At 31.2% G+C, this 27612-nt stretch overlaps 5 protein-coding genes and 1 long non-coding RNA gene across 10 annotated transcripts in view; 2 read left to right on the forward strand and 4 right to left on the reverse strand.

The window, feature by feature from the left end:
• Nucleotides 1-2148: 2148 nt before the first annotated feature.
• Nucleotides 2149-9006, reverse strand: Harbi1_5 (uncharacterized). Its single transcript, XR_008470298.1, has 3 exons — nt 8490-9006; nt 8250-8419; nt 2149-3471 (listed from the first exon to the last, which is right to left on the reverse strand). It is a non-coding gene; the product is annotated as an uncharacterized Harbi1_5 (long non-coding RNA).
• Trex1_1 (uncharacterized) lies at nt 4771-6344 on the reverse strand. The gene is made up of 3 exons (XM_011195229.3): nt 5780-6344; nt 5553-5719; nt 4771-5488 (listed from the first exon to the last, which is right to left on the reverse strand). Exons 1-3 carry the CDS (start codon nt 6060-6062, stop codon nt 4928-4930), a joined length of 1011 nt encoding a protein of 336 aa, XP_011193531.2. The 5' UTR covers nt 6063-6344; the 3' UTR covers nt 4771-4927.
• On the forward strand, nt 6473-7576 carry LOC105219233 (uncharacterized). The gene is made up of 2 exons (XM_011195228.3): nt 6473-6698; nt 6781-7576. Exons 1-2 carry the CDS (start codon nt 6671-6673, stop codon nt 7521-7523), a joined length of 771 nt encoding a protein of 256 aa, XP_011193530.2. The 5' UTR covers nt 6473-6670; the 3' UTR covers nt 7524-7576.
• A 139-nt stretch (nt 9007-9145) lies between the features above and the next one.
• On the forward strand, nt 9146-11457 carry LOC105219230 (tubulin gamma-1 chain). Its single transcript, XM_029044879.2, has 5 exons — nt 9146-9371; nt 9472-9674; nt 9733-10323; nt 10384-10518; nt 10589-11457. Exons 1-5 carry the CDS (start codon nt 9323-9325, stop codon nt 10982-10984), a joined length of 1374 nt encoding a protein of 457 aa, XP_028900712.1. The 5' UTR covers nt 9146-9322; the 3' UTR covers nt 10985-11457.
• Nucleotides 11458-11564: 107 nt separating this feature from the next.
• Nucleotides 11565-12857, reverse strand: Adf1_9 (uncharacterized). Its single transcript, XM_011195232.3, has 2 exons — nt 12638-12857; nt 11565-12480 (listed from the first exon to the last, which is right to left on the reverse strand). The coding sequence occupies exons 1-2, from the start codon at nt 12774-12776 to the stop codon at nt 11753-11755; spliced, it is 867 nt and encodes a 288-aa protein (XP_011193534.2). The 5' UTR covers nt 12777-12857; the 3' UTR covers nt 11565-11752.
• Nucleotides 12858-19646: 6789 nt separating this feature from the next.
• Nucleotides 19647-27612, reverse strand: part of LOC105219235 (neuronal acetylcholine receptor subunit alpha-7) — a 585197-nt gene continuing 577231 nt past the window's right edge. For all 5 annotated transcript variants that reach the window (XM_054228333.1, XM_054228332.1, XM_054228334.1 and 2 more), the window contains one exon: nt 19647-25885. In XM_054228333.1, coding sequence (XP_054084308.1) covers nt 25801-25885 — 85 coding nt within the window. In that variant the 3' untranslated portion in view covers nt 19647-25800. The remainder of the gene's footprint in view (nt 25886-27612) is intronic.

The following is a 27612-nucleotide window of genomic DNA, read 5'->3' on the forward strand; positions in this document are numbered from 1 at the left end:
TTAATTTAAAGAATCCCGTTTAAACGAACTGTTTGTTCAATTACAGGAATCACGCTTATTTGGACAATTTGGTGAAGTAAGCGATTACGTGGGAATCAAAATTTAAAATTTTTTTGTCTTATTAAATAGTACAATATTAAAATATTATCCAAAAGTATGAAATCGATATTATTAAAATTTCAAGAATGTAAAACTTTAAACGAATTTATCTCAAAACTCGAATTTTGAAGTCAGTGGACACGATTTCTCGAAAAGTTATGAAGCGATTCTGTTGAAAAATTTCCACACATCTTTATTGCAACTATTTTGCGAGTCGGTATTAGGCGAAAATTTGACCATAAAAGTTAGTTTTTTGGTTCAAAATCTATTAAGAATTCAGTTTTTTTTCCTTCGTACATTAACAACAATTATTTTTGGTTTGTTGATTTGGATGAACCAATAATGAGTTATGATGTCCAGGGCAAGAACCTTTTTTAGGCCACTTCATGGAAGATGAGGTACCAATGGCTAAGCTTTCGGAATTTGTAAATTTAAATTTCACAAAATACTGTTTAAATATGTATCTTTAATGTGCTGAATGAAATATATGATTGTATACATAACAAGTAGGGAAGGGCTAAGTTCGGGTGTAACCGAACATTTTATACTCTCGCAATTTATTTATTTAACTTTATTAATATAACACACAATTTAACCCACATATTCGTCATATATATTGTATAAAATCCATTGAAAGTTGGAAACCCTAATATTAGGTTAGAAGCATCGATGTCCTCTTGTTCTATATATGGGGCCTTGAAAACCTATGGTCCGATTTCGGCGATTTTTAGAAGGGGGCTGCCACACTATAAATGCAGAATTTACGCAAAGTTCTGTTCCGATATCCTCACTAGTGCTTACTTTATATATTGTAAAGTAAACGATTCAGTTCATCTTCTAAGTTCTGGTATATAGGAAGTAGGCGTGGTTGTGAAGCGATTTGGCCAATTTTCACAACATATCATTGGGATGTAAGGAAACCATCATGTAAACCAAGTTTAATTGAAATCGGTCGAGTAGTTCCTGAGATATGGTTTTTGACCTATAAGTGGGCGAAGCCACGCCCATTTTCCATTTTGTGAAAAAATCTGAGTACAGCTCCCTTCTGCTATTCTTCTGCAATACTTAGTGTTTCTGTCGTTTTTCGTTAGTTAGTTAACCCACTTTTAGTAATTTTCAACCTAACCTTTTTATGGGAGATGGGCGTGGTTATTATCCGATTTCAACTATTTTCATGGTGTGTGGTGGGGTACGTAAGAGAACCGACTGCAGAAAGTTTGGTTTATATAGCTTTATTGGTTTGCGAGTTAAATACAAATAACCGATTTGTGGGCGGGGCCATGCCCACTTCCCAAAAAAAATTACATCGAAATATGTCCCCTCCTAGTGCGATCCTTTTTTCCAAATTTTTCTTTTATAACTTCATTTATGGCTTAGTTATGACATTTTATGTGTTTTTGGTTTTCGCCATTTTGTGGGCGTGGAAATGCCCATTTTCAAACTTAACCTTCTTATGGTGCCAAGGAATATTTGTGCCAAGTTTCGTCAAGATATCTTAATTTTTACAAAAGTTACAGCTTGCACAGACGGACAGACGGACAGACATTCGGACTTGAACTCCACTCTTCACCCTGATCACTTTGGTATATATAACCCTATATCTAACTCGTTTAGTTTTGGGTGTTACAAACAACCGTTATGTGAACAAAACTATAATACTCTCTAGCAACTTTGTTGCGAGAGTATAAAAATTATACAGTGTTGATTAGAAGATTAGTTTTTTTAACAATATTATTTGGTGGAATTAACCTGGGGAAATTTAAAAGGAAAATGATTTTCGATGACATATATTTTGAACCAACTAAGCGGGAAAATCAATTAACATTGTCTGGTGGAGAATTTTCAGCCAGCAATGCATAACGATTTGAGCCGCATAACTAGCCGCTTTAGAAGTGGAATTTTCCGAAATATGTTTTGCTTTTAGACGGTGCTGACAGCCAACTGCCAGGAGACCAGCTCAGGATCTGACATCAGACCCTCAAAACACTATAACACCAAACAATAAAATATTTGAGTTTTTTATTGATTCTTGGAAATTTTATTAGAACAGAAATTATAATTTTTTTTATAAATTTATATTTAAGTCAATTTATTTTTTGAAAATTTTATTTATACTCTTGCAATTTGCCAGGAAGATATTTCCTCTGAATTGAAAGGTTATAATTTTGACAAATCCTGGACGAACCGTGGTACACCTTCAATCTAGTAATTTGTAAGGAGTTTATTTCCGATATGTTTTATTGGTTCCATTTCGAGTTCTTTTACATGGATTAAATTTAGATATATGTACATAAATATATTGTAAAGATAAACAATCAATTAGAGTTTAAACGTATGTTAAAATTATGTCATATTTCCATTTTCAAACTGTAACTTTCAAATAACAAGTACTAATTACTATGTACTAATTGACCCAAATGAGAACGGTGTCTCGCCAATTGTTCAATTTTAATACCAATTTGAATGCAACTTTTCGTTATCATCTTTATTGTAAAATGCATGCTTCAGGCGTTGAGTGGGTGTGGTTATTCTCCGTTATTTTGGTTAGTAGTTTTGCCAAGGAACACGTGTGTCAATTTACATTAAGATGTCTCAATTCTTATTCTAGTTACCGCTTGCACGGACGACGAACAACCAGACAACCGGATTTCAAATCTTTTTGTCAACTTGTTTAGTTTAGGGGTTACAAATAACCGTTAGGTGAAAAAATATATGTAATTATATTCTGTACACCATCTTGTGAAAGTGCAAGAAATGCTTAAAATTGTTCGTCGCAAACTTGATTCGATTTCAGTTTCTGGTGAATAGCGGTACCCACTAATATTTCCTCGAAAGGGAATGCATGATTGTTTGCATATTCTTAAAAATGCCCTCTATATACTTGTATTAAATGCAATAGAGCCGCCACATTAGCTTCAGCAGATGTCTCTCTTCTATAATTAACTTTAAAAATTCTTTCATACATATCTGCTAAATCATAACTCTTATTGGTATTTTGTTCAGTTACAAATAGTTTTCGCTTAACTTTTCGCAGTGCGGCTATAGATGTTGTAGGCGTTGAATCGTTTGATGGAAGACGTTTGACGCCCCTATCGATTTTTTGAGTAGGTGTGCATTCAGTATCTGCTTGCCAGTTGGTTTTTGTTTCAGCAGCGAGCCGTTCTGCAAGTGTAAGTACTGTCTCTGGTTGGTTCTCTGCCTTGTCAACATTTACTGTCGGTTCATCACAAAGTTCAAATATCCTTTGGTTAAATATATCGTTTTCTAAATATTCAGACATCCTCTCTTTGTTACCGTCATACATATCCGGTAAATCATAACTTTTATTGATATCGCTTGCAAACTTTTTTCTTTCAATTTTGTGTAGTGCGGCTGTAGATGTTGTAGGCGTTGAATCGTTTGATGGACGACGTTTGATTATTTTTGTTATTCCCCGGAATTGAATGTGCGATTTATGGAATGGTAAAAAGTTAAAATGTTTTGTATAGAATAGTCAAGTATCTATCTTTATCGATTAACAGGAAAAACAAATAAAATGAATTGATTGTGGTGACCAATCTAATCTAAATTGATATGCATTTTTTTAACTTTTGCATTGTATATTATTGCATCTATAGCTTATCGCTTTAAACATTAGACATTATGACTTTGTCTACCTCGCGACATGCTGCACAGAGAGTATAATAGTTTTGTTCAGATAACAGTTGTTTGTAAGTCCTAAAACTAAACGTTTGATATAGGATTATAATCCATTTTTCATATTTGGTACAGAAGACCACACTATTGAGGGGTATATTTGGATAGATTTTTTTTTTTTTTTGGGAATGTGGGCTTAATCCCGCGTTCTACAATGTTTTCTCTGTAATAGTGCCTCTGTGATACCTTAGCAAAATAAAAATAGTTTTTTTATGGGAATCCCGTACATACAAAACTCATCAAACGCAATGCTGGAAACGGTTAAGGGTGAATCATTTATTTCAAAATTTTTTGTTTTTATATTGAGCAACACGAGAGAGGCTGTCGTGCGCTGCTCGCATTAACATACATAAAAGTCTTTTTAAGAATATATGTATGTACATGTATGGAATTCGCGTAGAAACCGTTTAGCCGATTATAGCCGAATCGATAATAGCGCGCCTTTCTTCTCTTTTCCTCGCAGTTTGGCGCCAGTTGGAAACCCCAAGAGTAGCCAGGTCGCTCTCCAACTGGTCTTTCCAACAGAGTGAAGGCCTTCCTCTTCCTCTGCTTCCTCCGACGGGTACTGGATCTTGCTTTTTGTTGGATTATCCAATTATAGCAACATTTTTGCTTATGAATAGTTTTGCGATGAATTCAAAGCATGACTAATAAATGTTGAATAAAAAGCTCAGCTTTGCGTGCAATTGTTTGTTATAACAACTTATTCAACTGGAATTTTGAATTATCACAACATTTTAGTTTATCAATCATATTGGGGAAATTTAACATATGACTAATAAATGTATACAAAGCTCAGCTTTACGACTAAAACAGAAATTCCATATTTTAAGATTTCCTCATTATTATAATTTTACGCTGCCGAAGTACGTTGACTTCGAAAGTTACGATAGTTGGTGTATTTCAAAACCAATTTCTTAAATATTTGCTACACTAAGTGAATTTACATAAAAAAAAAAATTATAAACAACTTGCTACTGTCTCGGTTATAAAAAATTGTTATTTATAATTCCAACACTGGTACATAATAATTATATTTTGAGTATAATTAATGGAAGACTGCTGTTTTGTTAAGGCATTGCATATAGATGTGCACAAAGTTGTGCGCAGCGACATGTAGAATTTATTTTTGTCATCGTCTTATTGATATATCCTCGAAAGGTATGGCACGTTCTTTTGCATAATCAAGGAAACTTCTACCGTACACTCTCATTAAATTCATTAAAGACTCCACATCTGCTTCAGCGCAATGCACATTTTTGGGTGAATTCTTAAAAATACGTTTATAAATATTTTCCAATTTGTACACATCTTTTGGTGGATATTTGTCAAGTTGGTAGTTTGCAAAGAGTGTTCGTTTAGATTTAAAAGAAGTTTTTTCACCCGTGGAGGTATGGGAATGCGAGCGTTTTACACCAGTAACAATGGGTCGTCTAGGTGTTGTTTCGTTACGTGCTTGCCAGTCGGTTTTTGCTTCAGCATCAAGTTGCTCAGAAAGTGTCTGCCTGGAGTCCAATAATACAGTTTCATTTCTTTCATCAGAATCGGATAATTTTATTACAGATTCCTCTATATTAGTACGACAAATACTGGCATCAGATATCTCGGCAGCTGAAGATTCTTCTTTCATTTTTTGATCCAAAATCCGAAATGCCATCAAAGAATCCACACATAGGATGTCGCACGGAAGGCTCTATAAAGTAATAATGGAACATGTATACATAATATAGAAAATAAAAAAAAAATATTTTTCGTACTAAATTTAACTTGTTGAACGTCTGTTTCACTATCGGAAAATCAAACGTATCACCATTGTGTGCAACCAAACATACTGGTTGTGGCATGTGCTTAAGGAAGTTTGTGATTACACTGGCAGCATTTTCATCGAAATGTGTTTCCTTTTCAAGACTATAATTACTCAAACCTGTAAGAAATATGAAGTATAATCTATACACATTTATTTTAAAGATATCTCAAACATTACCAGTAATTTTCTCAGCCTTCGGATGTATGAGACGTCTTGGGTTGAATAACATTGTAAGCTTATGCAAATGTCGTGGTTGTTCGAGCTCTAATGTTATACTCTCGATTTCTTTCAGTTTTATTGGATCTCTGTCCAACTCACTGGTTGAAAAACCATACATACATAATTCCGTAATAGCGACTTTTGAGAAATTATATGGCAAATCATTTGTTTCCAAATCAAACACCACAAAGGATGCAATTTGACAGCGATCTGTGTCAATTTCTTTTTTTGTTGAGGACATAATAATTATTAAACTATTTGTTAAAATAATAAAACTATATGCTTTCACTGGTGGTCACCGGTAAAATTTCGTTATTCCAATTTACAATTCTATGTAGTTGTGCTGGTCGTGTTCTACTGTGCTGGTTTTGTTTATGCGACTCGAATAATCATTTATGCTAGATTATATCAACTATCGATTTTAATATTTCTCAATGATTATTATTGAAATGCAAATCAAATGAATACTTAATTATACAATAACTTTATATAAATATAAAACAACAATTTCTCTTGTGAAATTGTCTCACAAGTATTAGGAAAATATAGAAAATAAACAAAATTTAACGTCAATTAGAATAAGTGACAAGCGATAGTCGATAAGTTATCGGAAATGTGTCATATGTTTTTTGTATTAAATTTGTCAGAACGGCTGGTAGAATTTGTTTGTGATTTTATTTACTCCGGATTTTACGAAAGTATAGAAATATTTCTGATAACATTTAATTTGTGTCCACTTGCGCATATTTTCATTATTAAATCTATAGAATAATTTAAACATTAAGTTTGAAGCAGAACTTTGAGAATTTCTTGCTGTTAAAATCTTCATAGAGTTAAAAAAGAAACACTATGGCAAATAACGAAATTAAATTCAAAAGTGAGTGCATATACACAAACACATATTCCAAAGTAATATTTTAATTTTAAATAAAAAAAAATGAAAAATTAATACTTTCAAGGTTTTAAATGGTCCAAAGACACAACGGCGCTGTTGATTGCTTTGATAAGACAAAATTACAAACAATTACAATGTGGCGTAAAGAAAATTACTTTTCAACAAATTGCACAGGAAATTAACAATCAATTTGAAACAAACTTGGCTTATGATCAAGTTGAATCAAAATGGAAAGGTCTAAAGAAAACATACCTAAAGATGAAAGGTTCGAAAACAAAATTGAGTTGGGAGTTTTATGAACAAATTGATGAAATTCTTAAAGCTGAAATATACTCCTCACTGACTGCAAATTGTGATAATGCCTTTACTACTGGCTTTGAAACAAAGTTCGATTTTGTTGAATACACTATAGAGCCGAAGAGTTCCACTTTTCGACAATCTCGAAAAAGACGTAGAGATCATAGTGATGAAGACCACAGTGAACAGGAAATATATAGCAGTGCTGAGGACGTGAGTGGTGGAACGCATAAAAGTCAGATTAGTAAAGGTCCAGTATTTCGCAAAGAAGACAGTGATGAAAGAGGAGTTCGGAGGTCTAAAGTTATTGACACAGATCGATATAGCAAAGCATGTCGTAGTCGTCCAATAAGTGAAGATGAACGGAATGATTACGAATGCAGCGGATGTAAAAGAAATCATAATTGTTATGAAAGTATAGAGGATGCCAGAGAAAGACGGCATCAAGAAAAAATGAAAATGGCTAGAAAGTTTCTTGAAATTTTCGAGAGAATGGTAGATAAAATGTAATACATAATGGTTATAATGTACAATTTTATATTAAAGAATAGTTTTTATTTAAACATTGAAATTTTATTCGTATAAACAATGCATTCGTAAGTATCTTTTACGCGACACCACCTCAGTCTCGACTTTGCCGCTGCACAATACACTGTCATATTCCTCAACTTGATATTCAATGTCTTCTTCTGTAATATCGCTGTTTGGCAGACAAATATTGTGTAGAATGTAGCAAACATCAATGCATTTTTTTAAAGCAGTAGACCTTAGACTATCTATGTAGTAAAGCCTCTGAAATCTTCTTTTCAGTAGTCTTAATGAACGTTTAAGACCTTCACGGCACTCAGAATGTATTGTATTAAAAACTGTTTGTCTATCGCTAAATTCACCAGGTGGTGTTATTAACCAAGCCCTTGCCCAATCACTTAATAACAACATAATAAAAATTATTATTGAGATATTATACATTCGATATTAGTGAAATTTTAAAACCTGAGTTTATTTTGCCATTTCGTTTGATACTGCCTGCAGGAGAACAGAATGAGTTCCAGCTGTATTTATATATGATTTATTTGAACTAATTGGTGCTCTAATCTTTATATGACAACTGCCTATGCAACCTAATTCGCCTAAAATATAAAAAAAAAATAAAAATATATATATATAGAACTCCTGGTACTTAAATCACTACTATAGGGTATTTATATATTCAATTATATTTTATATTCATTTCACCTTTTAAATTATAAATAGCACTATAATGTTTTGTAGTGCTGTCCGCTTCTTTTAGATTTGGCCACTTAATGATGTGTTTCTCCTCATTCATTTTAAGTATTGCATTGCACACGTTGGAAATAACTCTCCATGAGGTTGAAGTACAAACACCAAACCTGTCTGATATTGATCTGTATAAAAATAAATAAACATTTAATTGTTCAATTTTGATAAAATTATTTCAATTAACATAGTCAAGACCTGTTTATCCAGATTTAATGCATTTCGTCCAGGGACATACTTTTTGTACAAGTATGGATAAATATCCCTGCAGATTATTCCAAATATAACAGTTTCTACGCGAAAGTTTTGTTAAACGTTTTTATTGGGCACTGGTATTATTATGTCCTCATCAAAACAAATGTTTGTTTTCTCTGCGTCCTTGACCGTTACAGGACCTTCATAACTATTGCTACAATTGTACCGCTCAAAATTGGAGCTACGCAATTTGTTGGATTTCTTATATTTTGTTAAATGTTTTTTAACCACTTGTATGCCATTATCACTTTCTTCATCTTCACTGTCATTGAAAAGTAAATTAAATACTTCTTTTAAAATAACAAGCTTCTCCATTATTTCCAAAAAATATAAATATTACGCTGAGATAAATTTGCATTTGTTTGAAATCAAGCAGTGTTGCCAAAAATGCTCAAAATTTATAGTTACAATATTTAAAAATTAATAAAATATTTAAAATAATACAATAATAAAATATTTAAAAATTATTAAAAATATTTAAAAATTCATATTTCCTCTATTATAGTTAATATTCAAATTGTTGGGATGTAGTTTTATTTTATTTTATATGTATATTTTTAAATCTTCAATGTCAATTGTCAAATTGTCAATGACGAATTCGCCGTAAAAGCCGAAAACAACAAAGTATGCAAATGCTACCAAAACATTAATAGCTGCTGTCAATTAAATTTAAAAATTTTATTCGTTCTAAAAGTGAATTAAGACAAAACTTGTTTGTGTGTTTCGTTTATAAATGTAAATTCGTCATAAAAGTTGGAAATCTTAAAAACGAAGTAATGCCAAGCGAGATAATTACATTGCAGTTGGGCCAATGCGGCAATCAAAGTATGTATCGTATATATGTTTTTAGGACTAGCTCCCAGTTCTGGCGCAATTGCACCGTATACAAATGCATATTTCTTCACTAATTGTTTACTTACTGTAGTTGGATTTGAGTTTTGGAAGCGTCTATGTCTTGAACACGGCATATCACCCAGTGGTGTTTTAGAAGACTTTGCTACCGATGGTGTTGATAGAAAAGATGTATTCTTCTATCAGGCTGACGATGATCATTACATACCCAGAGCTGTGCTATTGGATTTGGAACCACGCGTCATACACTCTATAATGAGTTCGCCGTACGCAAAGGTTGCTTTGATGAACAACTACAACATTATATTGAGGTAATGCTATATTTTAATTACAGCTCTATAATCCGGAGAATGTTTATTTGTCGAAGCATGGTGGTGGCGCTGGCAATAACTGGGCTTCCGGTTATAGCCAAGGTGAAAAACTGCAAGAGGAGGTTTTCGATATTATCGACCGCGAAGCAGACGGTAGCGATTCATTAGAGGGATTTGTGCTGTGCCATTCAATAGCTGGCGGTACTGGCTCAGGCATGGGTTCTTATATTATGGAACGTTTATCAGATCGTTTTCCGAAAAAGTTAATACAAACGTACAGTGTTTTTCCAAATCAGGATGAGATCAGTGATGTTGTCGTACAGCCATATAACTCGCTGTTGACACTACGTCGCTTAACTAGCTGTGCTGATTGTGTTGTTGTGCTAGATAATACAGCTTTAAATCGCATTGCTACTGATCGTCTACATATACAAAATCCAAGTTTTACACAAATTAACACTTTGGTTTCGACCATAATGTCTGTCAGCACCACAACATTACGTTATCCTTCTTATATGAATAATAATCTAATTGGTTTGACAGCACCTTTAATACCAACACCACAGCTGCACTTCTTAATGACGGGATATACGCCTTTGACGACCGATAACGATGTAAGCCACTTTGTATAGTTGATATTGAAAAGTTGAAAAAATAAACAAATTTACTTACAGCAAACGATTAACGTGCGTAAAACTACAGTGTTGGATGTTATGCGTCGCCTCTTACAACCAAAAAATATGATGGTGTCTACTGGACCGGACAAAACCAATCATCACTGTTATATTTCAATTTTGAATATCATACAAGTGAGTTGCACATCAGTTTACACATCGTTATTATTTATTAATTATTATTTTCTTTTCTTTATTGCCTTAGGGAGAAGTGGATCCCACACAGGTGCATAAGTCACTACAACGTATACGTGAACGTAAGTTAGCACAGTTTATACCATGGGGACCAGCGAGCATACAAGTAGCGCTATCACGTTCATCACCTTACGTGCAGAGTAGTCATCGCGTGTCGGGTCTTATGCTCGCTAACCACACCAGTATTTGTTCGCTTTTTGAACGTGCTTTGGGACAATATGATAAACTTAAAAAGCGTGGCGCTTTTCTTGATCAATTTCGGCGTGAAGATATTTTCAAGGATGATTTGTCTGAATTGGATGACTCACGTGATGTGGTCGATTGCTTGGTACAAGAATATGAAGCAGCAACACAGCCGAACTACTTGCAGTGGTCGGCGAAGAAGGGTCAGGAAGAGGCGCATTAATATGTTGCAAGTGCGATAGAAGTTATATATACATACTAATGTATGTAATACAAATATTTTAAAAATCTTTTTCTGCCTCATGTTGCCATACAAGTTTGGAAGTTCTCGAATCAAATGCAGATCATTTAATTTTTTAGTATTAATTTTTACTAATTGTATTGCGCTCATTGAGAATACTCACTAATACATTTTTGAAATGTAGGTATATAAATTTAGAACACACGCACACCATTGTTAAATTACTTCATTAATTAGTAATACTTTACACGTTTAATTGTATGCATTCAATGCGTTTTGTAAACCATTAAATTAATTTAAATTTAATATTTTCGTTTATGAGTTTTATAAATTATTTTCTGTCAATATTTGTTTGTTTACGTTTATGTATGTGATTATTACTAAATGTCATTTAAAAATGTAAACATACTTTTTAACTGTAATAAAATTGCGAATTTGAAACTGTTTGAGCTGTATTTGAAGTTGTAGAATCAATTTGAAAGAAAAATTGAACACAACCCAAACAAAAAATACCATTCCTTAAAGCAAATTTCATTTTAAAGTATTTAAAGTTATATATGAATTCGAGTGCAAGACCACGAGCGAACAAATAAATTTATTCTGTTATGAAACATAAACATATTTTCACATTCAATACATATTAACATGTACACTTACTATTTTAAAAGTAATACTTCATTTACATACAAAACAAATAAAGAAAAATCATAGATTTGCACAAAGGCAAGACACATATTATATGTATAATTCCTATTGTTGGCTCTCGATTTCAGCAGTGGCGAAAAGTTTTGCCATCTCAATTTTTATGTGCACCTGCTGGCGTAACGGTAGCGCACGGAATGTTTGCGCATAGCTGCTGAACAGATGATCAATTGCATCCCTGCCAGCGTTAATAGTTTGCGGCAGATAATTTCGTTTGTCTTCCAAGTAATGCAAGGCAGTTTCATTGGATTTAGGTACTGCTTCATTGCCATCATGCGTTGGTATGCCGTTTGTGGTAGATATCTCAAGGCAATTGTCAGGTGGTATGTTTAGATTTTCAACCTTTGCATTGAGTGCTATTAGTGAACTTTCCTCAATTGATTGTGCCTCTTTCATTTGTGTCTTTTCATGACGCCGTTTGTTAGTTAAAGCATTCAAAGTTGAACGAATTTTATTTTGACTTTTCTTCTTTACTTTATCCATTTTGACTTTTTTATAGCTTTGTTCATCATCATCATCATCACGCTGCACACTTTTTGCGCGTTTCGTGGGATGCGGCGATGATGCATTTTCGGACTTTAGCTGTACGTGAGACGACGATTGTGACCGACGTGCTAATATTTCATCTAAAAAAGATAAATATGAGCGACCAGTCCATTTCATATAGCGATTGTTAACAGCTTCTTGCTCTGTAACGTCTTTAACTTTGCTCAATTGATTCTTGTATTTTACGTAGGAATCGCGCAAGTTCTTCCATCGCGCCTTGGCCTTCATGGCTACAAAAAATAATGAGCTTAATTTTTTTTTTTCAACATAATATACATAATCTATAGATATTTTTTTGTGGTTTGTTAATAAACTCTCCATTGATTGTAGCTGTTGCCAAGAAATTCCGGCATACAAGTGGCTTTCTGTGGCAGTATGCATACTTACGCGACATTTTCAATTCCTCGCCAATTTTCTTCCATGCCTGCTCCTTGGCGATCAAGTTTTTATATTCCTTATGTTGGTCATCATACAGATATGGGTGATCTTGTACTTTATAAATTAATTGTTCACTAAATTCATCCATTCTTCTTGAAAGATATCAAGCGTTATTAGAAATAAATTCAAGCTACGCTAAACACAAAGCGACTATCAAAAATTAGCGGCGAAATGCATAAACTACCTTGCCATATCGTGGACAAATTAATTTATTACAAAGTGTCCGCATTTAGTTTTAAAATTTTAATGTATATTCAATAATTAGCCACCAAGTTACAATTACTCGATATACATCCAACTACATTGAAGGAATTCTAATGGAAACTATCAATTACATAAGTTGCAGCTCTTTAAATTTGTTTGGTTTCTTTAATTCGCCCATGAGAAACTCATATAAAACTTGACTAGAAATCTCTGGTAGCGCTAGCGGGTAATTAACCCATAGCTTAGGGTAATTGTTGCTCAATGTGTTATATCTTAATGAATATTACTTTGTCTAAAGAAATCTCTGGTAGTAGCAGTCTCGGATAATTAACCCATAGTTTTAGGTAATCGAGCTTCGCATAACTTCGCATTTTCAAATTAAAAATACTATATTATTGCGTTTAGACACGGAAAATTTGAGTTCTTGATGTTCAGTTAACATGAAGTGTCAATCTTGTTCTTATCAATTTATTTCTAAAAAAATAGCAAACATTATTTGAAATTTAATTGCATGCCTGTTGATATCGCCGGTAGATGCACTGCGGTAAAGGTCGCTGTCAGACTCAGAGATGCTGGGTACATGATCGGTCCCAAGCAGGGCCTGAATACTTGGACCACTGCACCGCGGAACCGTCCCCTAGAGGTTTCTTCTCTGCACCTGTACCTACGAGGGATATGTGTGAAGGGAGAAGTTCAGTCAGCTTTTTCACGGATGGATCGAAGCTAAGGGGAAAGGTGGGTGGGGGAGTTTTCTGCAGAAAGCTCTCTATCAATACCAGCTTTAGGCTACCTGACCACTGTAGTGTCTTCTAAGCAGATGTCGCTGCGATTAAAGTGGCAGTGGACGCACTGCTCCGTACGGTGACATCTTTAAGAGAGGTATGTATTCACCCCGACAGCAGGGCGGCAATACTGGCATTGGATTCGATGACAGTACACTCTGTGCTAGTTAAGGAGTGTCTTAGATCCATATCAATAGCTTCTAGCTATTTTGCGATCCGACTAGTGTGGGTACCCGGTCACCGCGGGATCGTTGGTAACTGTATAGCGGACAAGCTTGCAAGGGAGGGTACCCTAGCTACATTGACGTCGGAATGGGAGCGTATTGGTAGTCCATGGTCCACCTGCGCAAGAGCGCTGGACATGCGGACTACGCATGAGCTCGTCAAACGCTGGTCAACTACCTGTACTTGTGCAGTGGCGAGGTCCTTGGCCCTCTGTGGAGCGTAAGCGGTCCTTTCAACTGCTTTCTCTGGACAAGGTCCATCTTAGCGTCAGCATGGGTGTACTTACTGGACATTGTCCAATGGGTACCCATGCGGTGAAACTTGGGATCGTGACAGATGCAAGTTGCCAAAGCTGTATGGAGGTAGGCGAGATGGAATCATCTAAGCATTTCCTTCTACATTGTCCAGCTTTTGCCAGACTGAGGTTGAAACACCTCGGAAGGCCCTTTTTCGGCGATCGTAGCGAATTGGCTAGAATCGATATTAGCCGTCTTAAGAAATTTGTAACGGATTCCAAGCGTTTTGCTGAATCCTAAAGGTCTTTGATCCACAGAGAGTTTTATTAGTACCACAATGGACAGCGCCAGGCTGTCTAAGTGAGATCTGGTTTTTTTTTACAGAGATCTGCCTACAAACCTAACCTAACCTAATTGATTAGCTCAAGCAACCTTGCATGACCATAGTCTAATGGTATGTTTACATATGAAAATAATCTCGTTCTAAGCTCGTTCAATAATCTAACCGTTTACATATAGCCAAAGGAGATTATCAATTGTCAAATGTGTTGTTGTATTACAAATTTCTCTCTTGGTGTCGGCCATTTTTGCTTACATTTTAATTTGACATTTCTGCTTTTCTTCGCAAAATTATCAATAAAACTAGGAATAACACCGAAAATCTAGTTGTATAAAACGAGATAATTCTATAATCTCGGATTATCAAGAGAGGAATTTTGCGTGGTAAATCTCATTTCTTAAATACAGTTTATCGAGTTAAGCTCGTAAATGGAGATAATCTCGTCATATGTAAACATAGTATAATACCGAAAGTTTACCCGTAATTTGTGAAAAATCCCTCCAAAACTTTGCAGCCAAAGAAAACAAGTCATTTTATTGCGTTATATTTTTTCCAAAAAGAAAATCTTTATTCTTATTTCTTTTTTGTATTTTCTTAATTACTTTTTTTCTCACTTCTTATATTCTTTTCATCAATTTCATAAACTAATTTTATGCTAATACTTTAGTTAAATTATTTTAATATTTCATGTTTTAATTATCGTCAATGTGACGAAACAGTTTTTTGTCTGTCAATAACGATCGATCGACAACAGACCTTGTATGCATTACAACTTATTTGCAATTTTAATTTCATACTTATATTTTAAATTAAGATGTAATTAATTGTCTGTATTTGGTTTTAGTTTTAATTTCTTTATATTTTACATGCAATTTAGTATTTGGTACTTGTTTTGTATTTTTATTTTGTTTTTTGTTTTATGCAATATTACCAAAAATAAATTATTTAATATTAAAAAGGAAAATTAAAAATAAATAAATTATTAAATTAAATAATTTACATTTTTATTAATAATTTTTAAAATTATTTATTTGAATTAATTGCTTATAAAACACAGCAAAAGTATGTTGCATAAATCATTGACTGTCAAAATTGTGGCGGGGTTTAAAATAATGAATTGTCAATTGTTTTTATTTATGGTGGGTTCGGTTTTTAATTTCTCATGTTTTTAAATAATTTTTGTATTTTCAATGTGCAGCGTAGTTAGGCTCAAACAAATTATTTCAGCTATTATTAAAAAAAAAATAAATAAATTGCATTACTTGTATGTAGCACAGATTTACTGCTCTTTTCATATTTATTTATTTCTCAACATTGCTATTTTTTTATTTATTTTCACAACAGTTTTTTTTTTTACTGTACCCTTTAATTATAATAATTATAATAACTGTTTCGTGCAAATCATAACAATTAATTAACGGTCTTTCTATTTGTATCCTATTATTCACTAAGAGGTTTTCAAATATTCTAAAAATTACTTACTTATTGAAAACAATTCATATTTTTCCTGTACACTCCAGCAGTGTCTCATAGCGTATATGCTATATATTTACTAACCTTTATGTTAACATATACAGTTGTATATGTTTTAAGTACAGTTGTTGCAAATGATTTTAGTTCCTATGCAAATTCGACGTTTTCGTGATAAGTTCTATACGTCATTTTGCTTTAACAGAGGATATAGTAAAAACAAAACATCTTATATAACAGGGTGCCATTGTGTGGGGGTTTTTGCACTAAATTTTGCAGTATTTTATATAAAAACTATTAAAAAGTTAAAATTCACATTAATTTTAATTATCAATTTAATTGAGGTCTTCAAATATCCAACAACCAACAACCAAAAAATATATAAAAGTATTTAGAAATTTTGATACAAAATGGGTCCAATAGCACAAAACTTCGGAACCAACCTATTTAAAAAGAACTTTACGACCGATTGGGATTCTAGAAACCTATGCAAACCGAAATACAATAAAAAACAGGATCTTAATTTGGGTACATAAGTGTTGCTATTAAATTTCATGTGTTCTTGGTTCTTCATTAATTGTTTTCAAAATAGCTTTATAATAAATTATTAGTTTTGCTTGGTTAATTGAATTAAATAAAAATTAATTGAGTTCAATTTTAACTAAATTAACATAAAATTCAAATTATTTGCTTTAACAGTTTCTGAACTTTTGCGTAATTAACAATTAATTAATGAAGTTAATTTTGGTTAAATTAATGCGTTAATTGAGACAATTATGAATAAATTAAGATTATTTTAATAGCTTTTCAGTTGTGTGGTCCATTATCAATTATTTCTTGGTTCTTCATTAATTGTTTTCAAAATAGCTTTATAATAAATTATTAGTTTTGCTTGGTTCATTGAATTAAATAAAAATTAATTGAGTTCGATTATTACTAAATTAACATAAAATTCAAATTATTTGCTTTAATAGTGTCTGAACTTTTGCTTAATTAATAATTAATTAATTAAGTTAATTTTGTTAAAATTAATGCGTTAATTGAGACAATTATGAATAAATTAAGATTATTTTAATAGCTTTTCAGTTGTGTGTTCCATTATCAATTATTTCTTGGTTCTTCATTAATTGTTTTCAAAATAGCGGAAAAGTGCGACACACTTTATAATAAATTATTAGTTTTGCTAGGTTCATTGAATTAAATAAAAATTAATTGAGTTCAATTATTACTAAATTAACATAAAATTCAAATTATTTGCTTTAATAGTGTCTGAACTTTTGCTTAATTAACAATTAATTAATGAAGTTAATTTTGTTTAAATTAATGCGTTAATTGAGACAATTATGAATAAATTAAGATTATTTTAATAGCTTTTCAGTTGTGTGTTCCATTATCAATTATTTCTTGGTTCTTCATTAATTGTTTTCAAAATAGCGGAAAAGTGGGACACACTTTATAATAAATTATTAGTTTTGCTTGTTTAATTGAATTAAATAAAAATTAATTGAGTTCAATTTTGACTAAATTAACATAAAATTCAAATTATTTGCTTTAACAGTTTCTGAACTTTTGCTTAATTAACAATTAATTAATTAAGTTAATTTTGGTTAAATTAATGCATTAATTGCGACAATTATGAATAAATTAAGATTATTTTAATAGCTTTTCAGTTGTGTGTTCCATATCAATTATTTCTTGGTTCTTCATTAAGTGTTTTCAAAATAGCGGAAAAGTGCGACACACTTTATAATAAATTATTAGTTTTGCTTGGTTCATTGAATTAAATAAAAATTAATTGAGTTCAATTATTACTAAATTAACATAAAATTCAAATTATTTGCTTTAATAGTGTCTGAACTTTTGCTTAATTAACAATTAATTAATGAAGTTAATTATGGTTAAATTAATGTTTTAATTGAGACAATTATGATTAAATTAAGATTATTTTAATAGCTTTTCAGTTATATGTTCCATTATCAATTATTTCATAATTAATTAAAAGTTAATTTGTATAATTTAGATTAAAATTCTTAAATTGAGAACAATAAACGTTTTATTATTTTTTAATTGCGATTGAATTTATAGTAAATTATTATTTTTGCCTGAGTTCAATTATGACTACATTATTCAATTTTATGGAGTTCAATTATGACTTAATTAATATGACAATTAAAATTAGTTGCTTTAACAATTCCTAAACTTTTACAAGATAATTTTGGCTCAATTAACAATTTGTTACGATGAAATTAACGTTTTAATGTAGACAATTATGATTAAATTAACATTCAATTTAATATTTATTATAACTTTTTTTCTTTAAATTTTTGCATTGTAAATTCAACTCTATTAACAACTTAATGAAGTCAATTATGAATTAGATCACATTCCTTCGGAACCAACTTAATATATTGGAGAATGTTGGAAGTAATGAAACTGTAATGTATTTAAAGAAACTTAAATGTATTTAATATAATGCATTTAATACTGAAAATTTACTTTGTTCGAAAAACTTTTTAAACTGAAACTGTGATGTGGCTTCGAAACAAGAATATTCTAAATTGATTTCATTGAGATTAAGTTGTAAGTTGTCTTTAAATTTGAATATTCTCTTCCAATCATAATTTGAAAAATTATTTTGGTTAAAAAAAATGAGTTTAATATATATTTTATTTAAAAAATATTTAAAAACTATTAATAGTCGAAATAAGTACCAAATTCGAAAATAGTTTTGAAAACTTTTTTTTCGAATTTCTGAGCTTACCATAACTCCACACAATGCCACTCCGTTACTACTACAATATAATAATAATGATAATTAATAATAGAGCCTGTGCATATTGTGTATTATTTAAACAAGTGTACCGCCTAACGGTAGATGTATGGAAATCAGTTCGTAGAATTTCTTTTTCAATACTAATTTATTGTTTCTAAGTATACTCGTAACATTTTTTTAAACTAAATTATTCAGTTTCACTTACACTTAATTAATTTTGCCTATGCATTTATTTATATTTATTAAACTAGCAACAACAATCATATATAAAAATCATATATATGCATATATATACATACATATATTTTTTAAACAATGGCATATCTTGATCCTTTCATGCATGCCAAACTTTAATTTTTGAATTCGCAAAACATAACTGCACATACATAATTCAGCATCGATGTTTAAGTATTTTATAATTTCAAAATATACACTGTGTGCGAAAAGTTGGTGTACAATTAGAGTTTTGTTTTTTGTTTGTGTAATTTTCGCATTAAACTGTGTGTTTAATTGAATTGCTGAAAATATTTTCAAAAATTTATTCAACACTTATGCTGCTTACAGAGTTAATTACTAAGTTAGTTGTGTACTTTACCACCACCCTATACATTTCAGAATTAATGAATTTCCACAGTTTGTCAATTAAATTCGTCTTTGGTATCCTTTTTCGGCTGTGATTGGTTTTGTTTTTAAATACATTTTTTTTTGCATTTCTTTTTGTTTTGGAAAAGGACGCGCTTTAGCTCTAACTTATTGTTAAATAGTATTTGTTTTTAGTTTGCTAATACTTAGTAGAAGTTTAGATTTCAGTAAGAGTAGGCTCTAAGTTTTAATGCTTAACATGTAGACAGTTTCATAGAAAAGTGTATTGCTAATTAAAAGTTTTGCATTTTTTCATACTTCATTTATTATTATTATATTATATAAGTTATAAAAAGAAATGAAAACAACACATACAGACAATTATGCGTCTAATAAATATTTTTATAAAAATTTGCTAAGAGATTTTCGTATTGAAATACATTAGATTAGTATGTATGTACCATTTGCAGTGGTACACAGTGTACGCGCAGCTATCTAACTGTAAGAAACACACACATACACTAGTGAGCAAAAAATTTGTTCAATTTGTTAGCACAAAAAAAAAAAATACACACGATTACTTGCTTGTATAATATAGTATTTAGTTTAGTAATCGTACTAAATAGTAAGTACTAAGCATTATTACACCGTTAGTTGTTGGCTTTTCTCACTTGTGTAGGGATTTGTAAATGAGCTCGGGGTCTACATTCATATACAATAGAGACTTACAGTTAAATAGTTATAAATATTATACGTTGCAAAAAGTAATTTCTTAAGTATTTTTTAGGAAAGTATTACATACATACATATATATACCATATATATGTATATGTACTTAAACGCGTATTTATGTACCTTTTATGAAAAGTGTTGTGGGTCTCGTCGTAAACAACCTTGATTTTTCTTCATTGTTTTTGAAAAATTTGCTTTAAAAAAGTATTATAACTATTAAAGTACACAGTTATCAGTTGAGTTCAGTAATTTTCTGGTGGAGGGATTTTCATTACAAAACGTAAATGTGTAGGGATCGTGTACGTTTCGCGCTTTCTTTGATTTTGATGAAGCTTACATAATTAATAATATGTGTGAATGCGTAGTAAATTTTGTGTATTGCAAGAACACTAATTAGACTAAGTTCAGAGCGCTTATAACGGTTATTCCTAAATTTCAGTACAAAGTTAAGTATCTTTAGGCTGACTACACACCTTGCTAGTTTAGGTGTACTCATCAAATAATATATGAAGAATGCTAATAGATTTGAATTAAATGAAGCAGATTTGAAAAATTTTATGACTTACAAAACAGATAAGACATATTCATATTTGTTGAAGAAAACTATTGAATTTAGATTCCAGAAATACTTTTGTAAAACAGTGTAACTCTAGATCAAGACAGCGGAAACGTCTCAGAATTTTATCCAAATACTGTTTTAGCTTTTAAGAAAAAAAGAAGAATATAAGTAACTAATTGGAAGCTAAACAATAAGCATTTAAAAAGCGGTAGCCAAGGGTTACCTTTTTTGGACATTTAAAATGTCTTATATTCTTTATATGGTAGAATTATACCGTAATTCTCATATGTAATTTAAATCTTAGTATTTGTTCATGGTTTAAGCACCAGTCTAAATGGGATTTGCGAGACCTTTTGGAAATAAAGATACTTGGCAAACCTATGATTTAATTACCATCGTTCACTTTTATAACCGTATTATACAACATCAATATTTTCGTCTCTACTTATCCTTGTTTCGACTAGAATGTTTAGAAGCCAATTACTTTTGGAGAACTTTAATTTCAGGATCTAATAATTTGATTATCAGCTGATAAAAATTTAGATCTGGCGCATTAGATCTTCAATGAGACGTTTTAAACTTTTTAAACAAACTTTTTTCTAATAATGCATCGATGTTCCATAGTCGAAAAACAGTTTATAAATGCCGAAGTTATGGCAACCCTTAAAATAGCAAAATGCTTTTCGAAATTAAGTTAACAGTTAAATGCAATATTTTATCTATTATGTATATCATTAATTATATTTTGGTATTGGACCAAACTTAGTTTTTTCGGGAGATTGAGTCGTAAGTAAAAAAACTATATTCCCCGATTTTCGAAATATTTGGATTCGAAAAGGAGTTTTTAAAAAATTATTGTTGGGCCTAATTATTGAATCCGCAGCGAATTCGATTTCGATACGATAAGGATTTTCGATCGAAAATGTTCCGAATCATTGATTCGGTCGATAAACTGCTTTACCACAAAGTGAGAACGTAAAACTGCTTTTCGATAAATGCGACAAATTTGATAAAGTGTCTGTGCTTTTTGCTTTTGTTCATTGTTCAATGTAGATTTCGAACAAAATTTATTATTTACTATTAGCCGCGGAATGAATTTTTTCGAGTCGGTAAGTGAGTTCAAGAGGATCGTAAATTTTATTTTCGATACGTTTTCAATGATTCCGACGTAAAATTTTTCGATCGATTCGAACCATTTTTCGATCGATACGGATTCAATGAATAGGCCCATCAATTATAGGATATAGCTACTAAAAAATCCAAAAAATAGATATAATCTAAATTTTAAACTTTTCGATCAAACTTATGTGACAAAAAAATTTATATCGACAAATACGAGACTCGTTATAACATCTGTCATATAAGCTTGACGAAATAGTTGTACATACATACCATTGAATTAAGAAGAAAATTGAGACTATATCTTTAATTTGGATTTTTTATTAGCTATATCTTGTAATTGATAATAATTTTTTTAAAAAGTCCTCTTCTTGAATTTCGAATTAAAATATTTCGATTTTGAAGGCTAAATCAAAAATCGAATTACACTTTTTTACTTATGACACAATCTCACGAAAAAATTAGATTGGTGATTGGGTTGGTTTAAAAAAAATTTCGATTTTGTCGTTAAGTGTTAAGGAAAATTTAAAATTTTTTAGTGGAACTAACATTTGTGTTTTGAAAAGTAAAGCAACTGGAGAGCTTACATATAATTTCGAAGCAAAGCAAGCAAGCGCAACAAAATTTTTTAAACTTTTACAGTACAGTGGGGTCGGAATGTTGCAACAAAATTTGAAATTAATATACGGTATTTGCGAAAGTTTAATGAATCACATACATATTTATATATCTTTACTCATTTTATCATGAAAACATTTTAGCGCTGAGACTTACTTCTTTGATAAAATATTGAGTTTGGAATAATCAGTTCAAATTGTATAGAATAATGAGATATCTTTGTTAACCGTAGATAATAAATTCGATTGCGTATACATACATATAAGTTTTTTGGATCGATATCTGAGTTCCTCAAATAACAAAAATAAAATTATTCAACTGAAGAAATCTTTTGTTTTGGGTAAGTTTGTATTATCCAACAATTGAGTTGTACTCCTTCCAGACTTCAACTCAGGATTTGATATTTCACTACAGATTTCAGCGATTTTCACATGTTTCCAGGAAATTGACGAATCTTTATTCGCTTGAACTTTCGGTTTTGAACTGAAAATCTTACAGAAAGTTTTGTTCTGATAAAATAAATACCATGTAGTATGAACTTATTATAGTACACATTTTTTTTGGCTCGAGACTGGGTAAAAATGAAAAAGAAAGGAAGAAATGGCTTCATAAGATGTCATTCTGATCGATTTGTGATTTTAGCTTTACAATATTTCTGTTCAAACTTTTTTTTCTAATTATATGTATGTGTTATCAGACAATTTCAATATAAAATTTTGAATAAACATCATCTGAAAACATTAAAAATCGATTAGAAAAAGTGAAATAAAAAATGTTCAGGTTTTAGTTAAGATTACATTCTAAAAATGCAACTTTACATTAATTATTATTTTAAGCATTTTTAAATTTCACTAAACACTAAAGAAGCTTTCACAAAAACTATCGTGAAACTTTCACTAAACTTTCGTAATACCGTAGTTAGAAAGAGCAAACATATAATGCATGTAGTTAGCTGTGTATGCGTCCTTTAAAAGAAATTTATTTTCGAAAAAAAAAAATATTAATATGTAACTGTACTGATTGCTATTAATGCATTTAATTTTTTTTCTGAAAGTGTGCGCAACAAACAAAAATAAAATGAAATAAAAAACTCTTTAATTTTCCTTTCCTTTATCTACTCCTGCTATTATTTAACTTTTTCGTATTATTTACTGCAATGATAACTCAATTAATTCCTTTCACTGACTGCTTAATTTTTAATTATATTGTGTGCACTTATTTTCGCAACATTCTTTTATTGTTTGTCTAATTTATTCTTGAATTGATTTTTTTTTTACATAAGTAGTATAGTGTTCTCATAACTATTTTCGCTAATTTCTATCGAAAATTATGTATAGTTGTTGCACCTGCAATTATTATTGTTCCTCTCCCACTTAATACTACTCTGAGTTCAGCTAATCTGCGTACTGTACTCATCTTTGTGTTGTGTGTTTGTTTCCCATTTATTTTTTTTTTGCCTGCATCGATCGCTTACTTCTTATTTCTACGCATATTCATTTGTCTTAAATTTGTTTTCATTAAATTCTTTACAATACATAAATGCACATAAAAAATATTTCATATCTCTCTCTCTGTCTATTTCGCTCTGTCACACTTTTATTCATTTAATTTACATTATCGCTTGTTCTATCTCGTTCGCGCTCGTTCGTTCCCACTAACTCTTTGTGTCTGACACACTCTTTCTGCTATAATTTCCGTTATTTGCTTGTTGTATTTCTCTTTGTTTACTATAGTACTGGTATTTGTGCTCTCGTTTTCAATTACATTTACTTTAAACGCTCAAACGCTCTCTTAGCAAACGCTCAATGTATTGTATGGTGTGTATTTGTGTGAGTAATGTTGTGAGGTTACTTGAGTAGTGTTGGAATGTCGCTGGAGTAATGTTCCAATGTTGCTGGAGTAGTGTTGTAAAGTTGTTAGAGTAATTTTACAATGTTGCTTGAGTAATGTTACCGTTACGTGTTGCTGCAGCAATGCTGTGATGTTGCTTGAGTAATGTTGTTGGAGTAATGCTGCAATGTTGTTGGAGTAATGCTGCAATGTTGTTTGAGTAATGCTGCAATGTTGTTTGAGTAATGCTGTAATGTTGATTGTGTAATGTTACTCTTATGTGTTGCTTGGGTAATGTTACTCTTGTGTGTTGCTGAGTAATTCTGTAATGTTGCTTGTGGATTATTACTCTTGTGTGTTGCTTGGGTAGTACTAGGCAAATGTTTAGCACGCTTTGAACGCTTTCGGTGTCTGTCTGAATATTTGCTCTATGTAAGCTTTTGTGAATACCATGCGTATGTATGTTTTACTGTGTGTCTTGCTAATTAACCTCAATGTATGCAAAATTTTCTTATTTATTAATTTGCAATAACTAATTTTATATGTAATTAAATATATATTTGCGCTCATTTTTGCTATACGAATTCAGTATTTTTGCATTGCATTTTGTGTAATTTTGTATGAAATTAAGCACTTTTGTGTAAGTGTTTGTGTATTTCTATGTTTCATAGGAACAATCTCTGTTTTTTCACTTATTTTTTCATTTATTTTAATATTAATTAATTTAATTGTTTTTTCTTCTTTTTTAATAATACGCTATGCTAATTAAAAAAATAATTACCTTACAGCTGTCTACATGCGGTAGTTACCTTTCTGCTTTTTTTTTTCTCGCATGACATTTTTAACATTCATATTACATACAGTTTATAAAATAAGAAAATTACAAATTTTTCACAATTTATTTCACTATCATGAACGCATTATTGAAAATTAATTTTACTATTTTATTGAATTTGAAAATTCAAATTTTTTTATTGCATGCTAGATTTTTGTTTTTTTTTGCGCATGCAATTTTGCCGCATAGATTGTTTGCTATTCACATAAATTTACTAATCTGTATGTATCTTTGTATATATTTTTTAGCATAGCTTATAGTGTAGTGTAATTTTTTATTTTTTTTACTATTATTTTTTTTCGAAATATTCAACATATTTGTGTACGGCAGTTTGTTTTGAAGTTTTACTTATGTCATGTCATAAAGGTATTTCAATTTGCTTGTATTAAGTAACCATTTTGTTGCCAGTTTCCCTACATACTATTACTTGTATATACATATATTTCATGTTTTTTTTTTTGTATTTATTATTATTTTTTTAATGTTTAACTAGTTTTCAGTTTTTTTTTTTTCTTAAAAATTTAATTAACAATTTTTTTGTATTGATTTTTGTGAACTTTTCAATTGCCTTTCGTATAATTTACTAATTATTGAGTAGTCTCATCATCTTATCTACTAAACTACAACTATGTAAATGCTAAATCTCTTTGACTTTGCATTTCTCCTCCATTTTATTCTCCTCTCTTTGTAAGTATCTATGTAAGTGATTTTTCCTCTGGAAAAAAATAAATATTTCTCTTCATTTAAAGTATGCAGTTTCAATATGTTTATCCTAGGCTTTTGCTTAAACCTCGTATTCATTTAGGCTTATTGCACGATAATGTGTGGAGCTGACAGCAGAACGGTGACTGTTGCGATAATTGTAAATAGCGTAAAAACAATTAAACAAAATCTGTAAAGAGATGAAAGATAGTTATTTGTTAATCGCTATTATATTATCGTATAACATATCATATAATTATGTTTATTAGCAGCATTAGATTACTATTTATTAGGAATGTCTTAAAAATTTCAAGATAAAAGATACTAAAAACAAGTAATGAAGCACTAAGTTCTTGTGTAACCGAACACTTGATACTCTCACAATTTCTGCATTTATTTTATATTGAGATACATACAATGTTACCCATATATTCGGTATACAGACCAAAGAATAACGAATATCATTATATGTATATAATATATGAGAGCTGGGGTAATTTCTGCACCGATTTTTCTAATTTCTAACTTCGATATTCGATATATACTATATAAAGCCCACCATAAGTTTGAAAATTCTCATAAACTTTCAATAGACGCTACGAAAGTAGACCGATAGGGATAGCAAACGACGCTGTTTTTCCCACTCTATTGACATTTCACTTCAGTAAGGTTTGTCATTTCATCATGGAAAGATATAGTGGCGAATTTTGCGAAAAGGTCTTGGCATATATCCTTAAAAGATCAAATTAACGCAAGAACTGAAGCCGCTTGACCACCAGAATCATCGTATGTTCGTGAATTGGGCTGAGCAACCACATGAAAATGATCCGGATTTCATCGAAAAATCATCTTCAGCGATGAAACTCATGTCTGGCTGAATGGCTTCGTCAATAAGCAAAATATGCGTTATTGGTCAGGCAGTAATCCGCATGTACCTCATGAGTCACCATTGCATCCGGAAACAATTACGGTTTGGTGCGGATTATGGGCCGACGGAGTCATTCTTCCGTGATGATCAAGATCGGCACGTTACTGTGAATGATAACCCAATATTTTTGGCCTGAATTGGATGATATAGACTTGGACAATATGTGATTCCAACAGGACGGCGCCACAAGCCACACAGTGAATGTCACAATCGATTTATTGTAAACCAAGTTGGGTGAACGTGTAATCTCACGAAATGACCTAGTCCATTTGACGCCGTTAGACTATTTCCTGTGGGGCTACGTCAACTGTATGTTCTATGCCAACAAGCCATCGACGATTGATGAATTTCGTACGAATATAGAATGTGAAATTACAGCTGCATCGGCCAATTAATGCTTGAAAACCGTCGAAAGTTGGGTTCAGCGTTTGGACTTCTGCAAGCGTGCCCGTGGTGGCCATGCAAAAGAAAAGTTCCATACATAATGGTATCGAATGTACTTTCACAGGAATAAAGAATTTCATTGATATCGCAAACCGTAATTTTTGTAGCGCTCTTATTGAAAACCCTTTATTAGGTATACGGGAGCTAAGAGATGTAATTTGCTTATTTTCTCATCTCTTCTGAATTTCTGCACAATGTCTGAGAGATTTACTGATATTATTTATTTCGATATGGGGCCTTGAGAAGTTATAGTCCGATTTGGAAAATGCCACACCTCTACGGTAGTATTAGTACAAAGTGTTATTCCGATATCTTCATTGGTTCTTGATTAATATATTGTAAAGTCAACGAATCAGTTATAATTTAAAATTGGGTCATAAGGCAAGTAGCTGTGATTGTGAACCAATTTTTTTCATTTTTCATCCGCAATATGAATATCAAGAAAATCATAAATTTTATTGAAATTGTTCGAGTAGCTCTTGAGGTATGGTTTTTGACCTGACGCCACGCCCATTTTAAATAGTTTCCATAAAATTTAGTGTTTC

The sequence above is a fragment of the Zeugodacus cucurbitae genome, chromosome 3 (assembly GCF_028554725.1).
Source record: "Zeugodacus cucurbitae isolate PBARC_wt_2022May chromosome 3, idZeuCucr1.2, whole genome shotgun sequence".
NCBI classification, from domain to species: domain Eukaryota; kingdom Metazoa; phylum Arthropoda; class Insecta; order Diptera; family Tephritidae; genus Zeugodacus; species Zeugodacus cucurbitae.